Source organism: Symphalangus syndactylus, chromosome 19, assembly GCF_028878055.3.
Source record: "Symphalangus syndactylus isolate Jambi chromosome 19, NHGRI_mSymSyn1-v2.1_pri, whole genome shotgun sequence".
NCBI lineage: Eukaryota > Metazoa > Chordata > Mammalia > Primates > Hylobatidae > Symphalangus > Symphalangus syndactylus.
The window spans coordinates 18,782,763-18,803,746 of NC_072434.2; the positions used below are offsets into that span (position 1 = coordinate 18,782,763).

The 20,984-nt window shown below is 48.4% G+C and overlaps 1 protein-coding gene across 20 annotated transcripts in view; it reads left to right on the plus strand.

Moving 5' to 3' along the window:
• Positions 1 to 20,984, plus strand: part of PLEKHA6 (pleckstrin homology domain containing A6) — a 159,068-nt gene that overhangs the window by 127,236 nt on the left and 10,848 nt on the right. For 12 of the 20 annotated variants that reach the window (XM_055234245.2, XM_055234249.2, XM_055234247.2 and 9 more), the window contains 10 exons: positions 1,272 to 1,352; positions 1,566 to 1,715; positions 1,879 to 1,986; positions 3,091 to 3,186; positions 4,807 to 4,918; positions 5,529 to 5,668; positions 7,282 to 7,431; positions 8,731 to 8,860; positions 9,064 to 9,170; positions 20,067 to 20,243. In XM_055234245.2, coding sequence (XP_055090220.1) covers positions 1,272 to 1,352; positions 1,566 to 1,715; positions 1,879 to 1,986; positions 3,091 to 3,186; positions 4,807 to 4,918; positions 5,529 to 5,668; positions 7,282 to 7,431; positions 8,731 to 8,860; positions 9,064 to 9,170; positions 20,067 to 20,243 — 1,251 coding nt within the window. The remainder of the gene's footprint in view (positions 1 to 1,271; positions 1,353 to 1,565; positions 1,716 to 1,878; positions 1,987 to 3,090; positions 3,187 to 4,806; positions 4,919 to 5,528; positions 5,669 to 7,281; positions 7,432 to 8,730; positions 8,861 to 9,063; positions 9,171 to 20,066; positions 20,244 to 20,984) is intronic. The other 8 variants (XM_055234250.2, XM_055234255.2, XM_055234259.2 and 5 more) reach the window with 5 other exon arrangements.

Genomic DNA, 20,984 nt, shown 5'->3' on the forward strand with positions numbered 1-20,984 from the left:
GCGCCCCCTGCTCCCTCCCTCCACTCCAGCCTCCCGCTGCTGTCCTCTGCGGGGGCTGTCTCTCCATCCATCTCTCTTCCTCTGCGGGGGCTGTCTCTCCATCCATCTCTCTCCTTCTGGTGGCTCTTCATACCTTTGATTCATGTCTTCTCTCACCACAACAATATTCTGCCTACCTCCTCCTCATCCCCCTTCTTTTCTGATCTACCACCCACTCACCCTTCCCTCCCATGCTGGCTGTATCCGTTTCTCCACTGAGCGCTCGGCCCTTTTGCCTACAGCAGTGAGATCTGCTTGTAACATGAATGCAGACTTTGTTGGGAGATAGATCAGTCAGTCTATTCTGTGCCCAGCATGGCATTAGTCCCTACAGGTAACTAGAAAGGAGAATACGGCTATGCCCCTGCCCTCAGGGAGCTTCAGGGTAAGTGGGAAGTGCCAGGTAGCAGCAGGAGGTGGCAACACAGTATTCATGTAGTGAAGGGGAGCCATAATAGGTTCTGCCAGGTGCAGGGAAGTGAGGCTGTGTGGGCTGAAGGTCAGGGACAAAACAAGCAGCATGTGAGTTAGGCCTTGAAGTTAAAAGGCCCAGAGGGTAAAATCTGGCTCAGTAGAAAGGAGCAAAGCAGGTATTTGAGGAATGGCATGAATAAACGTGCGGACTAGGAAAGCATGAGCCCTCTTTCTGGCCTCACCTATCTGCTCCCCACCACCACTGGCCCTGCTTGGGCAGTGGATCTGCCCAGTGAGACTGGGAGACATTCCTTCCTGACAGGACTAGAGTTCAGAGGGAGGATCAGCCATCCTGAGACTTTGGAGGGAGGAGGGAAGAACAGGATCTTGAGAGAGAAGGGAGAAGGTTCTGTGGGATTGAGGGACAGTTTCTATTGCTCACTGCCTTTCTAAGACTGCTTGTTCTGACACCCGGCCCACCTCTTCAGTCCAGCCTAGGAGGTGAGGTCACATCATCTCCTCAGTCCTTTGTGAGTTGCAACCCTTGGAAGGATGGGGGTGCCGGAGTTTAACACTTGGCTCTCAGCCCTCTTAACCCAACTCACTTCCTCAGACAGTAAGCATACCTCACCTCCCAAGATGAAGACCCATCTTCTTGTTCTCAGGAGCCACCAAGGGCAAGGTGAAGGCCCAGGGTTCCTCAGCAGGAGAAAGGAGGGGGTATCCGGAGGCCAGGCCTATAACTCCCAGATCCCCATCAAACTATGTCCTTCATCCCCTTCTTTCTCCCTCTCCTTCCCCACTCTCTGGGTCCCTAGAAGCTGCTGGGAAAATTGTGTGAGCAGAACAAGGTGGTGAGGGAGCAGGACCGGCTGGTGCAGCAGCTCCGAGCTGAGAAGGTGAGAAGCTGGGGGTGGCTTTAAGCTGGTGCGGATGGGCGAGGCTGGCTTGGAGAAGGTTGTGGGCTGCTGTCTCCAACCTGACTAAGATGACAAAGCAAGGACAGCCTCCACTCAGCTGTCTGTTAAACCTCTAAGGGCTCAGGCCTCTGCTGTTCAATCCCAGAGAGGAGCTGTCAGGGCTGCTCATGTCATTCCCCTGCCTTTCTTCAGGAGAGCCTGGAAAGTGCCTTGATGGGGACCCACCAGGAGCTGGAGATGTTTGGAAGCCAGCCCGCCTACCCAGAAAAGCTGCGGCACAAAAAGGATTCACTGCAGAACCAGCTCATCAACATCCGCGTGGAGCTGTCTCAGGCGACCACGGTAACCCAGGGAGCGGGGTTTGTGCACCCCACCTCATCAGCCCTAGGCAGGAGGGCCACCACCTCCCAGCCTGCGCTGCCCTAGTCCAGTTTTCCTCAGAGGACAAGAGCCGCGTACTCCCGTGCAGAGGGGCATAAACAAAGACCTCAATATTGCCCTGCAGATAAATAGCAAGTCAGCCAGTCTGCTCATTCCAGTCTCCACCGAGGAAATGAGCTTATTTCCCACAAACTATACCTGTACCTGGATTTCTTTGGGACAGCATGAAGTTGTGAGTTACTTATTTCCTTGGCTGTGCTAACACGTCTGCTGCCCACTTCTGTCTTCTCCCTTGGAGAAGCAAAGCACTGGCAAAAAGGCTGCTGCCAGCTGGCCTCAGTGGCTCATGCCTGTAATCCCAGCACTTTGGGAGGCCAAGGCGGGTGGATCACCCGAGGTTGGGAGTTTGAGACCAGCCTGACCAACGTGGAAAAACCCCGTGTCTACTAAAAATATAAAATTAGCTAGTCATGGTGGCACATGCCTGTAGTCCCAGATACTCAGGAGGCTGAGGCAGGAGAATCGCTTGAACCCATGAGGCGGAGGTTGCCGTGAGCCGAGATCGCGCCATTCCACGCCAGCCTGGGCAACAAGAGTGAAACTCCATCTCAAAAAAAAAAAATAAAAAAAAGGCTGCTGCCCTGGTCACTACTTCCCAGCAGGTAAGGGCAGACCTTCTGACACAGACTGCTTGGATAATGGCTCCAAGAAGCAGCAGAAAAAGCCCCGTGAAAGTGTGGCTCAGAAAGGAGGAAGCTCTCTAACCTCTGGATAACAAATATCCTCCTTCAGCCTTTTTTCTCTTTGCCCTCCACTTAGAAAAATTGTTTTCTTTTTTTTTAAAGGACAGGGTCTCACTGTGTCACCCAGGCTGGAGTGCAGTGGCACAAACACAGCTCACTGCAATCTCGACCTCCAGGGCTCAAGTGATCCTCCTGCCTCAGCCTCCAAGTCACCAGGACTACAGGGGCACGCCACCACGCCTAGCTAACTTTTGTAATTTGTGGAGATGGGGTCTTGTCATTTTCCCCAGGCTATGCCCTCTACTTTTTATCCACTAATCTGGGGAGAATAGGAGGGTATGGAAGTTATATCATCCCTCTCCATTTTCTCTTTATTTCAGTTGGTGGTGGGATGAGCTGTTACATCTCTTGTAAGGCTAGTGTTTGTCTGTCCCCAGAATGTCTCAGCCTGGTGCCCCTCTCCTTCGGTCCCTCCGTGCCCTCTTCCCCAGATCTTCGTGCCTCTGGTACCCTGGCCCCAGGGCCTGCTGCAGGATAAGGAGGAATGCCTTGGTGATGGCGGCTTTCTCAGTGAACACCTCTTTCCCCCGTAGGCCCTGACGCACAGCACCATAGAGTATGAGCACCTCGAGTCTGAGGTCTCTGCCCTGCACGATGACCTCTGGGAGCAGCTCAATTTGGACACCCAGGTGAAGAAGGGCCCCTGAGCTAGCGGGGATTGGGATGTGACTAAAGATGAGGAGTTGGCCTCGAGACAAAAGCAAAGGTTCAGGCCATTGATAACAGACTCTAAGTTTCAAGCTGAAGATAATGGGATGCTTTAGGTTCATCTCACAGGGGAAGGAGCTAAAGCTGAAGCTTGGGAGACTTCAGTTAGACATAAGGTGTTTTATGACTGAAAGGATTTTTTTTTCTCTGGGACGGGGTCTTGCTCTGTTCCCCAGGTTGGAGTGCAGTGGCATAATCACAGCTCACTGCAGCCTTGACTGCCCCAGGCTCAAGCAATCCTCCCACCTCAGCCTCCTGAGTAGCTGGGACCAGTCATGAACCACCATGCCCGGCTAGTTTTTTTTTTTATCTTTTATAGAGACAGGGTCTCCCTATGTTGGCCGGGCTGGTCTCTAACTCCTGAGCTCAAGTGATCCTCCAGCCTCAGCCTCCTAGAGTGCTGGGATTACAGGCATGAGCCACTGTGCCAGCAGGATTTAAAAACAGACGTGTAAACATAAATAACTCAGGCATTAGAAGAGTGGGCGCTGCGGGAGCAATCTGCTCAGGAATTTTTAGATAGGAAAGAGGCTTTTCTTCCTGGGATGGGTTAGAAACAGTCTTCTTGGAAGCAGGAGGATTGACCTGATGATCTTGGGGAGTTCCTGTTCTTTTCTTCCCTCTGCCTTTTCTTCACCCAGGCTCTGCCTCTTCTCTAGCTAGTTTTCAAGCCCTGCCTCTCTGATGCAGTTAACACCCTGGTTTCCCCCATTTTCTTCTGTTTCCCTCCTGGTAATGCCACTCACCACCCTACCTTGCAGCTGGTTAGGTAGGGTGAAGACCCACCTGGTCCAGAGGACCCAAATACCACCACGTCCCATGGCCAAGCCTCACTTGAAACACAGACATTTTAGGAGGGGGGATAGGGTTGTGATCAAGGGCACTAACTTTCGGGTCCAGATAGACCCATATTTAGATGATGGTCATGCTGCTTACTAAATAGATGGCCTTGGGTGTCAGTCTGTTCATCTCTGAAGAGGGGACAGCTGCTGCCCTTATCTCCTAGAGTCGTGCAGCTGAAATGAGTTAGCACTGTATATGCAAAGTGCTTAGCATAGTGCCTGGTGCTGAGGGATGCTAAATAAATGGGAGGTCTTACCTTTCAGAGTGTGGACTGTAATTGAATTCATGACTCTTCAGGTGTATGCTGGGAGTGGGTGTTAGAAAAGGCTGTTCGGATGTGAAGAAAAGCAGTAAAATGGAAGGTCTTGCCCCATGAAAAACAGGATACCATGAAGTGTTCACTGAGATGGGCATTCACTTGAAAACCACCCACGTTTCCCCGGGGGGAACTCAGAAGGGTGCATCCACAGTCTTGGTTCAGAGACTCAGGCAGTTCTGGGGTGCTATCTCCTAGAGTCTGAAGAGCAGAGGCAGCCCATGGGAAAGATGATTGCCGGAGGGGTGTGTGTGTGTGTACAGGGTGCCTGCCTCCTGCTGGCCCAAAGGGATGTGGGTTCCGAGGGGTCTGGGCTGAGGGAAAGGGCTGGATGGACGCTCCTCATGGCCATTTCCTTTGACTCATTGTATGGCTGCTTCAGAATGAGGTGTTGCACCGGCAAATCCAAAGGGAGATCTGGAGGATCCAGGACGTGATGGAGGGGCTGAGGAAGAACAACCCCTCCCGGGGCACAGACACCGCCAAGCACAGAGGTGGGTGCCTCCTGTGCCAGCCTCCTAGGCTGCCTGCCTCACCAGGAGTGCTCCAGTATTTCTGGCCTCCATCCCACGCCTGCCAGCTCACACTGTGTTCACAGCCAGGCAGGGCCTTCTTGGGATGCCAGAATCTTCCCCTGGGTTCTAGGGTGGTAGGTAGGGCTCCCTTACCCCTACAGAATAGACCAAGTAGACAACTCAGAGATACCGTTGACCTTGACACTCTAAAGTCCTCCCCAAAAAAGGTCAAAAGCACCTAAGCCTCCCTAACCCCCAAGCATATGGGCCCACTCGTGACCTGTGACCCCTACCTTAGAGTTTTCCTTGAGCCCTGGGACCTCAGACTGGCTTTCCTTGACACCTCAGGGACAACAGTATCATTTCCATCTACCATCTTCTCCACCCAGCACACCTCTCAGCAGCCAGCCTGTGGCCCCAGAACCTGTAATGAGTCCCTTTGGCAGGCCCAGGTAGCCCTGAGACACTAAGTCTGCCCTCCCACATCCCTGGATCTGGCTTCTCCCCGCCACCTCCACTCACAGTGCCCATCTACCCACCAGGCCGCACCGCTCCTCCCTTGCTTACCCATCCCCTTGTTTCCCCCAAGGAGGAATTGGCCCCTCAGCCACCTACAGCTCCAACAGCCCGGCCAGCCCCCTCAGCTCTGCCAGCCTCACCAGCCCCCTGAGCCCCTTTTCACTGGTGTCGGGCTCTCAGGGGTCCCCCACCAAGCCTGGCTCCAATGAGGTAAGTTGAGAAATGGAGTAGAAGGTAGGTGGGGGAGGGAGGACCAGATCCTCATTTGTCTGAAACTATACAACTTCCGTGCCCATCTCTTCCCCACAGGCCTCCAGCCCTAGTGCTGGAGCTCTTTGTTTAAGGAGGTCATTCTCACACCCCATTTTGTGAACTTCTCTCCAGGTTTCCCCTTTACCTGTTCTCATCTCCATCTGTCATCTTCAGCTCCCTTTCAGTGAAGCCTGTTCCTGGGCACCAGGATGGATAGCAGACAGCATGCATTTCATAAGAATTTAAATCCAAGATGACGCCAGGATAGCAACAGGGTTAAGGGTCAGTGTGGGGAGCAGTTTCCTAGTCAGTCAATCAGCAAGTGTTTTCTGGGGCTCGACTGTGGGCATGGGGTGCCATGAGGCCCTCTTAGAAAGATACACACATGGCCGGGTGCGTAATCCTGTAATCCCAGCATTTTGGGAGGCCAAGGCGGGTGGATCGCTAGGTCAGCAGATAGAGACTGTCCTGGCCAACATGGTGAAACCCCATCTTTACTAAAAAAAAAAAAAAAAAAAAGTACAAAAATTAGCTGAGCGTGGTGGCACGTGCCTGTAGTCCCAGCTACTCAGGAGGCTGAGGCAGGAGAATTGCTTGAACCCAGGAGGCGGAGGTTTCAGTAAGCCAAGATTGCACCACTGCACTTCAGCCTGGTGGCAGAGTGAGACTCCGTCTCAAAAAATAATAATAAAAAATAAAGAGGCTGGGCGTGGTGGCTCACGCCTGTAATCCCAGCACTTTGGGAGGCCGAGGCAGGCGGATCACGAGGTCAGGAGATCAAGACCATCCTGGCTAACACGGTGAAACACCATCTCTACTAAAAAATACAAAAAATTAGCCAGGCATGGTGGTGGGTGCCTGTAGTCCCAGCTACTCGGGAGGCTGAGGCAGGAGAATGGCATGAACCTGGGAGGCGGAGCTTGCAGTGAGCCGAGATCGCGCCACTGCACTCCAGCCTGGGCGACAGAGCCAGACTTTGTCTCGGAAAAATAATAATAATAATAAAATAAAAAATAAAAAAAAGAAAAATAAAAGAAAGACACACACATGTGCTCAAAGGCTTCACTCAGGGAGCCCAGCATCCTATGGACCAAGACCAATTCATAGGAACATGACGGCGTATGTCTCAACATTAAAGCCACATGGTTCCGACTATAAACGCCCTGATGTTCCAACAGACAGTGGGGCCTAAACCAGGCCACAGAGCAGCAAGACAGGGAGAGGAGCAAGGGAAAGGCATTCTAGGCAGGAGAGTGGGTGGAAGCAAAGGGGTGGGAGAGGAGCTGCCTGGCGTGGAGGCGAGGCAATGAGAGAGCTTTGGGGAAAACTTGGGGAGCAGTGGGGAATGGTGGACAGGTAGAGGCTGGGTCAAGGAAGGCCTTGAAGTTCAGGCAGAGAGTTAGCTGCAGAGCTGGCACTCTCTTCAGGCCACGGGTGGGAGTGCAGTGGTCCCAGGGGCCTGCCCAGGTCTCCAGCAATGTTGTTGTCTGCCTCCTGCTAACACTCTTTTCTCCTGCTCTCACAGTGGCTGCTCTTGTTCCTCCTAATGCTCTGGCTTCTGTCTGCCTCAGGAACCTGGCCCGCCTCGGCCTCCCCTCCCCAAAGCCTACGTCCCCCTGGAGTCTCCTCCAGCCGTCCCTCCACTCCCTAGCGAGAGCCGCTTCTGGCCCTATCCCAGCTCCCCTTCCTGGCACCGCAGTGGCGAGACAGCCAGGGGGCAGGTACCCATCACCCTTGGGTCCTGGAGGGTGGGGCAGGGGACAATGGGCAGAGGGCCAGGCCACGGGGCAAGGCAGGGCCCTGGAGTCATTTTCCCCATTAATTTTCCCAAAGTTCGGTTTCTATGGCGCCCCTGCCCAGCTGGGCTCTGGGATAAGGAAAGGATAGCTGAAGCCATCATACAGGCCATCTTTCTGTGCCTTTTTGCTTTCTGTAGGTGATGGGGACATGAGTTACTGCTCCAACCCCAGGCTCATGGGCAGCTAGTGTTTGTGGGTGCTGGTATTATGCCCCACTCTCTACCAACATGACCAGCCAATGGGAACTGAGTGACACTCCCAGCAGTGCCATTCCGATCCCTTCGTGTGCCCATCCCAGGCCCCACTCTGCCCATGCTGTCTCTCTGCCTCCACCTTGTATTGTACCCTCACTGGGTTTCATGAGTCCCTGGAGTATAAGGATACAGGCCCTTTTCTCTCCTGTTCTGGCTCATTCTCTCACCTGTCTCCCTAGCCAAGATCCAGGAGATACACAGTTAGGCTTGGAAGAGGTTGTGTGGTGAGTAGGAAGAGTCCTGTGCCTAAAATTGGAAAACTCATATGCTCATCTAGGTTTAGCTATGTATAATTTGCGTAACCCTTGAGGGTTTGCCTGGTGAGATAGGCAGAGCAGGTAATGTTACCCGTATGTGACAGGTGAAGAAAGGGGACCTCTGTTCTCTAGTTGGGCTAGAACTGGAGTTGCTGACCTTTAGCCTGGTCTTCTTTCTGTATTCTTCTCACTAAGGCTTAGATTCTTCAACTGTACCATGGGAGCAGTGGCTCAGATGATGGCTGAGGTCTCTTCTAGTCTCATGATTTTGTGAGCCCACACACTAAGTGCCCTTTTCATTTCCCTAGAATCCTGGTACCAAGGCCCGCCTGGTTCTGTTTGCTCATGTCTTGGGTAGGATTCCCTACAGGATCCTCAGAGACCCCCCACGAGCCATTCCTTGACTCTGGCTCACAGCAAGTCTGTGGTTCTTAGTGCCAGCCAAGACAAATGGTCAGGTTGAGGGGCCTCCTAGGGGCCATGAGCTCTCATTCCCCAAGATGGCCCATCATTCACCAGTCTTAAAGTGCATGAATGGGAGGCTCCAGTGCATCACTGTCCGCCTCCCAAGTGGCACACATAGAATTTCCTTGTTCCCTGTATCTGCAAGGGTTTGAGCTTCAACCATTACAAAACGAAGAGACATCACTGGGGGCCAAGTTACTGACAGCCATACTAACATCAACCATCTTCTCACCCTTTCTCCCCAGCCCAAGGCAAACTATGAACAAAGCAAGAAAGACCCCCACCAGACATTGCCCCTGGACACCCCCAGAGACATCAGCCTTGTGCCCACCAGGCAAGAGGTAGAGGCAGAGAAGCAGGCAGCTCTCAACAAAGGTACTTTCTGTCCCATCTTCCCCTAGAAGTAAGGCAAGGATGCTCAGGGAGGAGCCCTGGGTGCTCATTCACACCCAAAACCCGGTGCCACACCCTGGGCTTTTTAATCTCGGTGGAGAGTGGGGCTGAGCTTGTCTCTGAGAAGCTGCCTTCCTGCCTTCCTGCTCTCCATGAGGCCCACTGGCTACTCTGTCTTTCTGCAGTTGGCGTTGTGCCCCCTCGGACAAAATCGCCCACTGATGACGAGGTGACCCCATTAGCAGTGGTGAGAAGGAATGCCAATGGGCTCACCAATGGACTGTCTTCCCAGGTGGGTACCTCTGAGAGCTTGTGCAAGCCTGAGCTGGGCTGCGAGCCCAGGGGCCTGTGTGTGTACCGACTCATCTCCCTCTGCTGTTCAAGAAACTCAGGGCTGGAGAGGAAGGTGGAACACGTATGCGGGAGGAGGGGCAAGAGCCCCACTGGAGGAGGAGCTGTCCTGCAGGGAGATGTGTCAGGGGATGAGGAAGCTATGCTGCATTAGTCAGGGTTCTCTAGAGGGACAGAACTAATAAGATATATAATATATATGTATAAAGGGGAGTTTAGTAACTATTAACTTACATGCTGACAAGGTCCCACAATAGGCCGTCTGCAAGCTGAGGAGCAAGAAGAGCCAGTCTGAGTTCCAAAACTGAAGAACTCGGAGTCCGACATTTGAGGGCAGGAAGCATCCAGCACGGGAGAAAAATGTAGGCTGGGAGGCTAGACCAGTCTCTCCTTTTCATGTTTTTCTGCCTGCTTTATATTCACTGGCAGCTGATTAGATTGTGCCCACCAGATTAAGGGTAGCTCTGCCTTCCCTAGCTGACTGACTCAAATATTAATCTGTTTTCACAACACCCTCACAGACACACCCAGGATCAATACTTTGTTTCCTTCAATCCAGTCAAGTTGACACTCAGTATTAATCATCACAAGTCCACCCCTTGTCAACTTGAACCCATACACATCTCCTGAGATCATACATAATCTTCAAATAAAGACAATAATAAGGTCATAATTACACCTAACATAATACAACTATCCTTTGTACAACAGGAAATGCACCAATCCCCAACGCAAATACTATTACATAAAGTTAACAATACTTCAATGCTGATGTGAGGTCAATAAATCCTATGTCGTATGGTAAAAGAAAAGGAAACAAAATAAAGATATTTCCTTAGCACAAGTGTGTACATGCACAAACATATTTTTAGCAAAAGAAGGAGGAAATGCTTATGACCATTACGGTCCTTGCTTCTGCAGCTGGTCACGTGGTCATAACTTGTATTGGTGACTACTTTCTTCTGCTATCCATTCTGTATTCACTTTGCCTTCAGCAAGCACCTCAGCAGGTCATGGTGTTTTTCCTGGTGGAGTGACCAAACCTTCATTCCTGAGGGGTCTGGGCCATTTGTAGTCCTGCCTGGATTAAGCTGTTGTAGTTTCCCACTGACCTTAATCACAGGATCTCTTAATACTAAGAGATGCCCTAAGGGATCTCCTGTATTCCATGCATATTCTTCCTTACTTCCATTGTGGAGTGGTAGACTGATTTCATCTTGATAGTCCGGGTCAATCACCACAGCCAGCACTATAACTCCCTTCTTAGCCTGTTGATTTAAAGGTAAGAGGAGCCTAAAGTGTCCTAAAGATTGTTAAGTGTCCTAAAGATTGTTAAGCAATCTTAACTTCTAGTTTAATGGAATCATTGTGTTTCCTGGTAGCAGTGTTCCTCCCTCTGGAACGAAGACCTGTAGGCCAGCAGAACATAATGTCATGGGAAAAGGAAGCAAAAATTTTGTTAGTGGATCACTAGGGGTGATGGTGAGTGGTGCCACTTCCACTTCCACCCCTTGATTCCTGGACCCATAAATCCTGGCTATGGGAGAAAAAGTACTATATATTGGATGCTGATTCAGAATATACATGGCCTTCTGAAGAACTTTGGATCAGCTCTGCAAAGTATTGTCACCTAGTTGGTGTTGTAATTGTGACTTCAAAAGGCCATTCCACCGTTCTATCAATCCAGCTGCTTCAGGATGATGGGGAACATAGTAAGACCAGTGAATTCCATGAGCATGAGCCCACTGCCACACTTTTTTTTTTTAGCTGCAAAGTGAGTGCTTGGTCAGAGGCAATGCTGTGTGGAAATACCATGACAGTGGATAAGGCATTCTGTGAGTCCATGGATGGTAGTCTTGGCAGAAGCATTGCATGCAGAATAGGCAAACCCATATCTGGAGTGAGTATCTATTCCAGTGAGGACAAACCTCTGCCCTTTCCATGATGGAAGCCAGGTAGCTGGTTGATCACCCCAAGGAATGGTGCCATATTGAGGGCTCAGTGTTGGTTTCTGCTGCTGGCAAATTGGGCACTCAGCAGTGGCCATAGCCAGGGCAGCCTTGGTGAGTGGAAGTCCATGTTGCTGAGTCCACGTGTAACCCCCATCCCTGCCACCATGGCCACTTTTTTCATGGACCCATTGGGTGGCTGGGAAAAGAGGCTGAGTGGTGTCCACAGAATGGGTCATCCTATCCACTTGATTATTAAAATCCTCCTCTGCTGAGGTCACCCTTTGGTGAGCACTCACATAGGATACAAATATCTTCATGGTCTTTGACCACTCACAGAGGTCCATCCACATACCTCTTCCCCAGATTTCTTTGTCACCAATTTTCCAATCATGCTTCTTCAAAGTCCCTGACCATCCAGCCAAACCATTGGCTACAGCCCATGAATCAGTATATGATCGCACATCTGGCCATTTCTCCTTCCATGCAAAGTGCACAGCCAGGGACACTGCTTGAAGTTCTGCCCACTGGGAAGATTTCCCTTCACTGCTATCCTTCAGGGTTGTCCTAGAAAGGGGCTGTAGTGCTGCAGCTGTCCCCTTTCGGGTGGTGCCTGCATATCGTGCAGAACCATCTGTGAACTGGGCCTTAGTCTCCTCTTCCTCTGTCAACTGATCGTAGGGAACTCCCCATGAGCCCATCAGTGGCAGATCGGGATGTTGTTTGGAGCCTTTGGCAGGCCCCCATAGGTGAATCACAGCAGAGGCCTCTAGGATTTTGGAGCAAGACCCTGCCATCTTCTGCAGCTAACTACTCTCCTTTTGAGAGACAGCTCTTGGTCTGTTACTGGGCTTTGGTGGAAACTGAACGTTTGACTATGGGTCATCAAGTCACCATGTGACCTGAACTGCCTATCATGAATGGGGTGCATCAGTGCAGGGTAGGTGAGAGAAGGCAGGGTGGCAGGAGTGGAAGCCATGGGCATTTGAGCCACTTCCTCATGTAACTTACTTTTGCCTTCAGGACCTGCTCGAGCCCGATCACGTATGTACCACTTCCATTTGATGATGGAATGCTGCTGGGCACCACCCACTTTATGGCTAGATGGGCCAGAAAGCACCCCATTCATGATAGGCAGTTCAGGTCGCATGGTGACTTGATGACCCATAGTCAAACGTTCAGTTTCCACCAAAGCCCAGTAACAGACCAAGAGCTGTCTCTCAAAAGGAGAGTAGTTAGCTGCAGAAGATGGCAGGGTCTTGCTCCAAAATCCTAGAGGCCTCTGCTGTGATTCACCTATGGGGGCTGCCAAAGGCTCCAAACAACATCCCGATCTGCCACTGACACCTCAAGCACTATTGGATCTGCTGGGTCATATGGCCTAAGTGGCACAGCAGCTTGCACAGCAGCCTGGACCTGTTGCAGAGCCCTTTCCCGTTCTGGACCCCACTCAAAATTGGCAGCCTTTCAGGTCACTCGATAAATGGGCCAGAGCAACACACCAAATGAGGAATATGTTGCTTCCAAAATCCAAATAGGCCTACTAGACTCTGCCTCTTTCTTGGTTGTAGGAGGGGCCAAATGCAGCAATGTATCCTTCACCTTAGAAGGAATATCTCAACAGGCCCCACACCACTGGACCCCTGGAAATTTTACTGAGGTAGAAGATCCCTGAATTTTAGTCGGATTTCTTTCCCATCCTCTGGCATGCAAATTCTTGTCAATAAGTCCGGTGTGTTTGCTGCTTTTTGCTCACTGGATCCAATCAGCATAAGGTCATCGATGTAATGAACCAGTGTGATATCTTGCAGAAGTGAAAAGTGATCAAGGTCTTTCTGAATAAGATTATGACACAAAGCTGGAGAGTTGATACACCCCTGAGGTAGGACAGTAAAGGTATATTGCTGGCCTTGCCAGCTGAAGGCAAATTGCTTCTGGTGGGCCTTATGGACAGGAATGGAAAAAAGGGCATTTGCCTTGCCAATGGCTGCATACCAGGTACCAGGAGATGTGTTAATTTGCTTAAGCAATGAAACCACATCTGGTACAGGCAGTTGCAATTGGAGTCACCACTTGGTTAAGCTTACAGTAATCCATTGTCATTCTCCAAGATCCATGAGTCTTCTGCACAGGCCAAATGGGAGAGTTGAACGGGGATGTGGTGGGAATCATCACCCCTGCATCTTTCAAGTCCTTGATGGTGGCACTAATTTCTGTAATCCCTCCAGGGATGTGATATTGTTTCTGATTTACTATTTTTCTAGATACAGGCAGCTCTAATGGCTTCCATTTGGCCTTTCCCACAATCATAGCCCTACCCTACCAGTCAGGGAGCCAATGTGAGGGTTCTTCCAGCTGCTAAGTATGTCTATGCCAATTATGCATTCTGGCACTGGGGAAATGAACACAGGGTGAGTCTGGGAACCCACTGTAAGTTGGACCTGAGCTAAAACTCCATTAATTACCTGATCTCCATAAGCCCCTACTTTAACTGGAGGACCACAGTGACGTTTTGGGTCCCCTGGAATCAACATCAGCTCAGAGCCAGTGTCCAGTAGTCCTTGAAATGTCTAATCACTTCCTTTTCCCCAATGCACAGTTACCCTGGTAAAAGGCCAGAGGTCTCCTTAGAGAAGGATGGAAGAAAGATTCACTGCATAAATTGTTGGTAATGTAGTGGGGTCCTTCCTCAAGAGGACCCGGCCTCCCCTTCATTCAAGGGGTTCTGCATCTGTAAACTGGCTCAAGTCTGGAAATTGACTGAAAGGCTGTGATTCTCTGCTTTTATAATTCAAATTAGTCTTTTGTCCATTCGACTTGGAAGTTTTCTGCTTGTATATATTAAGTAGGAATGCAGTAGGCTTCCTACCAATTTCAGTTCTAGGAATACCAGGATTAATTAGCCAATGACAGAGCTCTACACAAGTCAGACTATTCTGATTGCTGTTTTGCCTCTGCTGTCCATTACAGTAGCTACACCCACCTTGCCTTTGATGATTGAGTACCACCACTTGGACCCTGCCACCTCGGGATCCAATTATTCCCATTGTATTTAAATTTTGTAGTTGAGTGACTGCAGTTCCCACCGTTAGATCTGACAGGCAAAGAAGAGCAATTACAGGGCTCTTCAAAGATGCAAGTGCTGCCCTCACAAATCTATTTCACAATGCATTGGTCAAGGGTATATCTTCTGGACCCTCCCAGCTGGAATGAGTAGGTCTAAAGTGACTAATCCACTCCACCATCCCAGTCTCCCTGAGCCTTTGGATCCCTTCCTCTACATTAAACCAAGGGAGATCAGGCATTTCCAGCTCATTCACAGTGGGCCGTCTTTTATCCATATTTCAGCTAACCAAGCAAATAAACTATTAGAACTTTTTTTAACTCCCTGAGCTGCAACATTAAATGCAGAGTCCATACTTAGTAGGTCCAAATCAATAAATTCAGCCTGATCCAACACTATGTTCCTTCCACCATTATCCCACACTCTTAATATCCATTCCCATGCCTGTTCTCCAGATTTCTGTTTATATAGATTAGAGAACGCAAACAGTTCTTTTCGAGTGTAGCATACCTCCTCATGGGTCACCCTCTCAACCTCACCTCTAGGGGCCCACTGGGATTTTAGTCTAGTTATAGGTCTAGAAGCAAACAGAGGTGTTGGGGGTGCCTCCCGAGGAGAATCAACATTTTCTTGCCTGGCAACTGCTTCAGGGGAGGCCATGACTGTTGCCTCTGGCAGCACAGGGTTTACCTCCTCAGACAATGGTGGAAAGGCTGATGGAAGCATAGGTCAGGGAGGGGATGTTGCCACTATTGGGAATAGAGAAGCTGTTCCTTCTGGCAAAAAATGTTCATAAGAGTTTACAAACTCAGTGTCCCCAGCTTGATCAGGGTCCTCCTACATGTCCCCATTCCAAGTTTCAGAGTCCCATTCTATTCCAATCAATGCCCTCACTTTAACAGTAGACACCTGGCAAGGCTGTGCATGCATCTTTCATTGCAGGTTAGCCACTCACATGATAAGAGCTTGTGTCTGTTTTTACACAATTTCAGCTCTTTCCCTACAGGAGATAAGATTCTAACTCAGGACAGTCTTAGCATATTTGAGGCTCAGTATCTGCTTCTGAAGCTGGGAGATAGAATCCCTGAGTTCATCATTTTCTTTCATCACTGTCTACTGAACTTAGGAGCAACCAACCAGCTTCATTATGTTCCTTGGTTCTCCACATATGATCAAAGGTATTATGTAGAATCACTAAACTCCTTGCCTCTCAAAGAACCGTGAATCAGGAGTGTCAAATGCATTTATTTTGCATGACTCTCTAAACAGTTCATGCCAAGGACTATCAGTGTTCTCCATACTATTAGAAGTAGAGTCCTTAGCATTTTTGGGTCTAATCATATTAAGCAGCCAACTCCAGAAACCCCAAAACCAATGAAAGATCTCCATCCTTAATACCAAAATCTGTATTAGTTAGGGTTCTCTAGAGGGACAGAACTAATAGGGTATATATATATTTATTATGTATAAAGGGGAGTTTATTAAGTATTAACTTACATGATCCCAAGGTCCCACAATAGGCTGCCTGCAAGCTGAGGAGCAAGGAGAGCCAGTCCAAGTCCCAAAACTGAAGAACTTCATTTCGATGTTCAAGAGCAGGAAGCATCCAGCATCGAGAAAGATGTAGGCTGGGAGGCTAGGCCAGTCTTTCCTTTTCATGTTTTTCTGCCTGCTTCATATTCACTGGCAGCTGATTAGATTGTGCCCACCAGATTAAGGGTGGATCTGCCTTCTCCAGTCCACTGACTGAAATGCTAATCTCTTTTGGCAACACCCTCACAGACACACCCAGGATCAATACTTTGTATCCTTCAATCCAGTCAAGTTGATGCTCAGTATTAACCATCACATATGCATAAAAAATATAAAAGAATATTTTGCAAAATGATCATAATGTGTTGTTGATGAAATACAAGCAGGGAAAGCAGCAAAAGTCAGTGTTCGGAGTCAAATGTGCTGATCCAAGGCAGTGTGAATTTCCTAGGGCTGCCAGGAGTTAACAAATTACCAAAAACCAGGAGGCTTAAAACAATAGAAACATTCTGTCACAGTCGTGGAGGCTAGAAGTCCAAAATCAAGGTGCCAGCAGGGTTGGTTCCTTTAGAGACGCTGAGAGACAATCTGTTTCATGCCTTTCTCCTGGCTTATGGTGGTTCCTGGTAACTCTTGGCATTCTTTGGGTTGTAGATGCATCAACCAAATCTCTGCCTCCATCTTCACATCACCTCATTTTCTGTGTGTCTTCTTTCCTGTCCCGTATAAGGATACCCATCATTGAATTTAGGGCCCACCCTCATCCAGGATTCTCTCATCTTGAGATTCTTAATTACATCTGCAGAGACCTATTTCCAGATAAGTTTACAGTCACAGGTATTGGGGGCTAGGACTTGGACATCTCTTTTTGGGGGTACTATTCAACAACTTCAGTCCACCCTATGATACCCAAATTTCATGCCCATTTCACTTGCAAAATACATTCACCTAACACCAACCTTCCCAAAAGTCTCAGCCCATGACTGTATCCTATGTCTAAAATGTCATTGAAATATCATCAGCTCAAAAGTCCCAAATCTCATCATCTAAATCATCTCCACTTGTATGCATGAAACTCTAGGTATGATCCATTTTGGGGCAAAATCTCTCCATTTGTAAAACTAGAAAACAAATTACTTGGCCAGGTGCAGTGGTTCACGCCTGTAGTCCCAGCACTTTGGGAGGTCAAGGCAGGAGGATCACTTGAGCCCGGGAGTTTGAGACCAGTCTGGACAACATAGTGAGACCCTGCCTCTACAAAAAAAATTAAAAATTAGCAGGATGGGCTGGGTGCGGTGGCTTATGCCTGTAATCCCAACACTTTGGGAGGCCGAGGCTGGTGGATCATGGTGAAACCACGTCTCTACTAAAAATACAAAAATTTGCTAGGCATGGTGGCACATGCCTGTAATCTCAGCTACTCAGGAGGCTGAGGCAGGAGAATTGCTTGAAGCTGGGAAGCAGAGGTGGCAGTGAGCTGAGATCACACCACTGCATTCCAGCCTGGGTGACAGAGTGAGACTCCACCTCAAAAAAAAAAAAAAGAAAAGAAAAGAAAAAAAGCCAGGTGTGGTGGTGCATGCCTGTAGTCCTAGCCTTTTCCAGGAGGCTTAGGCTGGAAGATTGTCTGAGCCCTGGAGGTTGGGGCTGCAGTGAGCTGTGGTCATGCTGCTGCACTTTAGCCCCGACAACAGAGTTAGACAAAAAAAAAGAAAAAAAAAAGAAAGAAAGAATAAATTAATCTGCTTTCAAAATACAATGGTGGAGGACAGGCATAAGTAAGTCATTCTTGGCCAGGTGTGGTGGCTTACACCTATAATCCCAGCACTTTGGGAGGCTGAGGCAGGAGGATCACTTGAGCCCAGAAGTTTGAGACCAGCCTGGGCAACATAGTGAGACCCTGTCTCTATTTAAAAAATAAATTTTAAAAAATGAAAATTTTAAAAAGTAAGTCATTCCATCCCAATAGGGAGAAATTGGAAGGAACAAAGGGGTCACCATTCCAAGCAAGCTTGAAATCCAGCAGGGAAAATTCCATTAGGTTTCAAGGCCTGAGAATAGTCCTCTGTGGCTCACTCCCCTGCCCTCTGGGTCCACAGAGGCTCCATCAGCCCCTGCCTCTAGGCCTGCCTCTTTGGACCCTGCCTCTGCATCCATGGCTTAGCTCTGAGTCATTCTTGCTTTTCCTTGAAGGTTAGCATGTGTTTGTAGCTAAGTAGCTCTGTTAGCCTATTTCCTGTCTATAGCATCCCAGAAGTCTCACCATTATTTTCATTTTCCATTTCATCTTATCTCTGTCCCTTTCTGTACAAGCTAGCAGTGTTTCTGTATTATAACAGTCTCAAAAACTTTGTAGGCCCCCTTTGTATTTCAAGGATATCCATTCTAGATAACTCCATCTCTATTTCTGGCTTCTTCTGGGATGGTCGATTGGGTTCATGAGACATACCTAATCTCTTTAGCAAAATGTTGTCCAGCCACATCCTTGACCCTCTCTCTAGGGCACACTTTTCCTACAATGAGTTTCCTAACTTAAGCATCTTTTGTGAACTAGGTAGGCTCAGAACCTCCCAAATAAAACAGTGCTGGTTTCTTTTGGCTTAACAGTTCTTTTCTCAGTTTATCTTCTCTATCATTTTCCTATAAGTAAAAGAGAAAACAGGACACACCTTCAACACTTTGCTTGGAAATCTCAGCTAAATATCTAAGTTCATCACAGCCTTCAAGTTCTGTTTCCACTCAACAGTAGAAAACAATACATCTACACTTCTGCCACTTTATAATAAAGATGGCCTTTCTTCCCTTTCTAATAACACATTTCTAATTTCCTTCTGAGACCTTACCAGAAGCATCTTTAACATTCATATTTTTACCAGCATTCCATTCATGATATATATACAATGGGCCCTCCATATCTCCGGGTTCCACATCCATGGATTCAGCCACCACAGATCAAAAATATTCAGGGGAAAAATACTAAAAAACAAAACAACAGTAAAAATAAAATAATAAAAAGCAATACAGGCCAGGCGTGGTGGCTCATGCCTATAATCCCAGCACTTTGGGACAAGAGGATTGCTGGAAGCTAAGGGTTCGAAAACAGCTTGGGCAACAAAGCAAGATCTCATCTCTACAAATAATAATAATTAAAAAATTTGCTAGGTGCAGTGGCATGTGTCTGTAGTCCCAGGTACTTGGGAGGCTGATGCAGGAAGATTGCTTGAACCCAGGAGTTCAAGGCTGCGGTGAGCTATGATTGCACCACTGCACTCCAGCTGGAGTGACAGAGCAAGGCCCCATCTCAGAAAAAAAGAAAAAGAAAAAAACCAACAATACAGGATAACAACTATTTACATAGCATTTACATTGTATTAGGTATTATAAGTAATCTAAAGGTGATTTAAAGTATACTGGAGGATATGTGTAGGTAATATGCACATCTTTGCCATTTTATAGCAGGAATTTGAGCATTCATGAATTTTGGTATCCATCAGGATCCTCGGACCAGTCCCCTGGGATACCGAGGCATAACTGTATTCTCTAGGGCAATAGAAGCTTTCTTTTCTGTGCTGTTCACTTCCTCTGAGCCCTCACCAGATCATCTTTAAAGTTCATATTTCTGCCAGTCATCTCTTCAAGGAAATCTACTAGGCTTTTTCTATTATATACTTTGAAATTCTCCCAACCTTTACCCATTAGCCAATTACAAAGTCTCTACCACATTGTTAGGTATGTGTTATAGCAGCACCCCCCGTCCCAGTACCAAAATCTGTGTTAGTTACCTAGGACTGCTGTGAAAAATCACCACACACAGGGTGGCTTAAAACAGTAGAAGTGTATGCTCTTATGGATGTGGAGGCCACAAGTCTAAAATCCAGGTGGCGGCAGGGTTGGCTCCTTCTGGAGGCCCTGAGGGAGAATCTGTTCTAGGTTTCTCTCCTAACTTCTGGTTATCGCTGGCAATCCTTGGCATTCCTTTCTGAGTAAATGAACCATTCTGATCTCTGCCTCCCTCTTCATGTCACCTCTACTCTGTATGTCATCTTCTTTTCTGTCTCTTATGAGGACACACCATTGGATTTAGGGCCCACTCTAATTCAGGGTGATCTCATATTTCTAAATAAGGTTACACTCTCAGGTACCTGGGGTTGGGACTTGGACATATCTTTTGGGGACCACTCTTCAGCCCACTATAGGCAGACTTCCCGTAGAAGGTAAATGTTAAGGGTTCAGGATGGAAAAGCTGGGTGGGGGATAAGGCACTTGTCAGAGCCCTGTTTTCCCACGGCAGCAGGAACGCCCCAAGAGTGCTGTGTTCCCTGGCGAGGGGAAGGTCAAGATGAGCGTGGAGGAGCAGATTGACCGAATGCGGCGGCACCAGAGTGGCTCCATGAAGGAGAAGCGGAGGAGCCTGCAGCTCCCGGCCAGCCCGGCCCCCGACCCCAGTCCCCGGCCAGCCTACAAAGTGGTAATGCCTTCCCAGCTACCCACAGGCGTGAGCCTGGCATCTGCCAACACTGTCCACTCCCAGGGCGTTGCCAGCCTGGGCCTGGGGGGTTTGAGAGGAAGGAGAGGGGAAAGAACCCAAGCTGGGCACCTGGAAGAGCTGGAGAGTCCTCTCCCCCACCAGCAGAAGAGTCCTTCAAGTGTTGACTTTTTCTTGTTTAAAGAAAATAACTCACAAAAAGGAATGCCTTAATTATTTTTGTTGAAATGAATTATACAAAATTCACTTAATAGAGAATAGACAGAATTCACCACACAGAAATAGCTGCCACTTATGCCTGTTTCTGGAGCATCTCCTCTGTGCCTAGCAGTGGGCTGGCTGCGATGAAGATAATCATAATAGCTCACCATCGAATGGCACAATATAATCCACAAATCCCTTTCATGTTATTTCATTTAATCCTTTTAACAACATTGGGTTAGGAATTATTATCCCTATTTTGCAGATGGGGAAACAAAGTCAAGAGAAATTAAAGGATTCCTGGGCTACACAGCTATTAAGTACAGAGCTGGATGTAGCCCAAGACATCACTTAACTTTTCTTTCCATTAAATTTTAGAAATATGGAAAAGTTATGACTCATAAGTCCTGTCCTCAACAGCTTACATTCTAGTTGATGGATTGGAACTTCTATAATATGAAATCATTAGAAGTTAGCTGGGTGTGGTTGCCTCCTCATGCATGTAATCCTAGCACTTTGGCA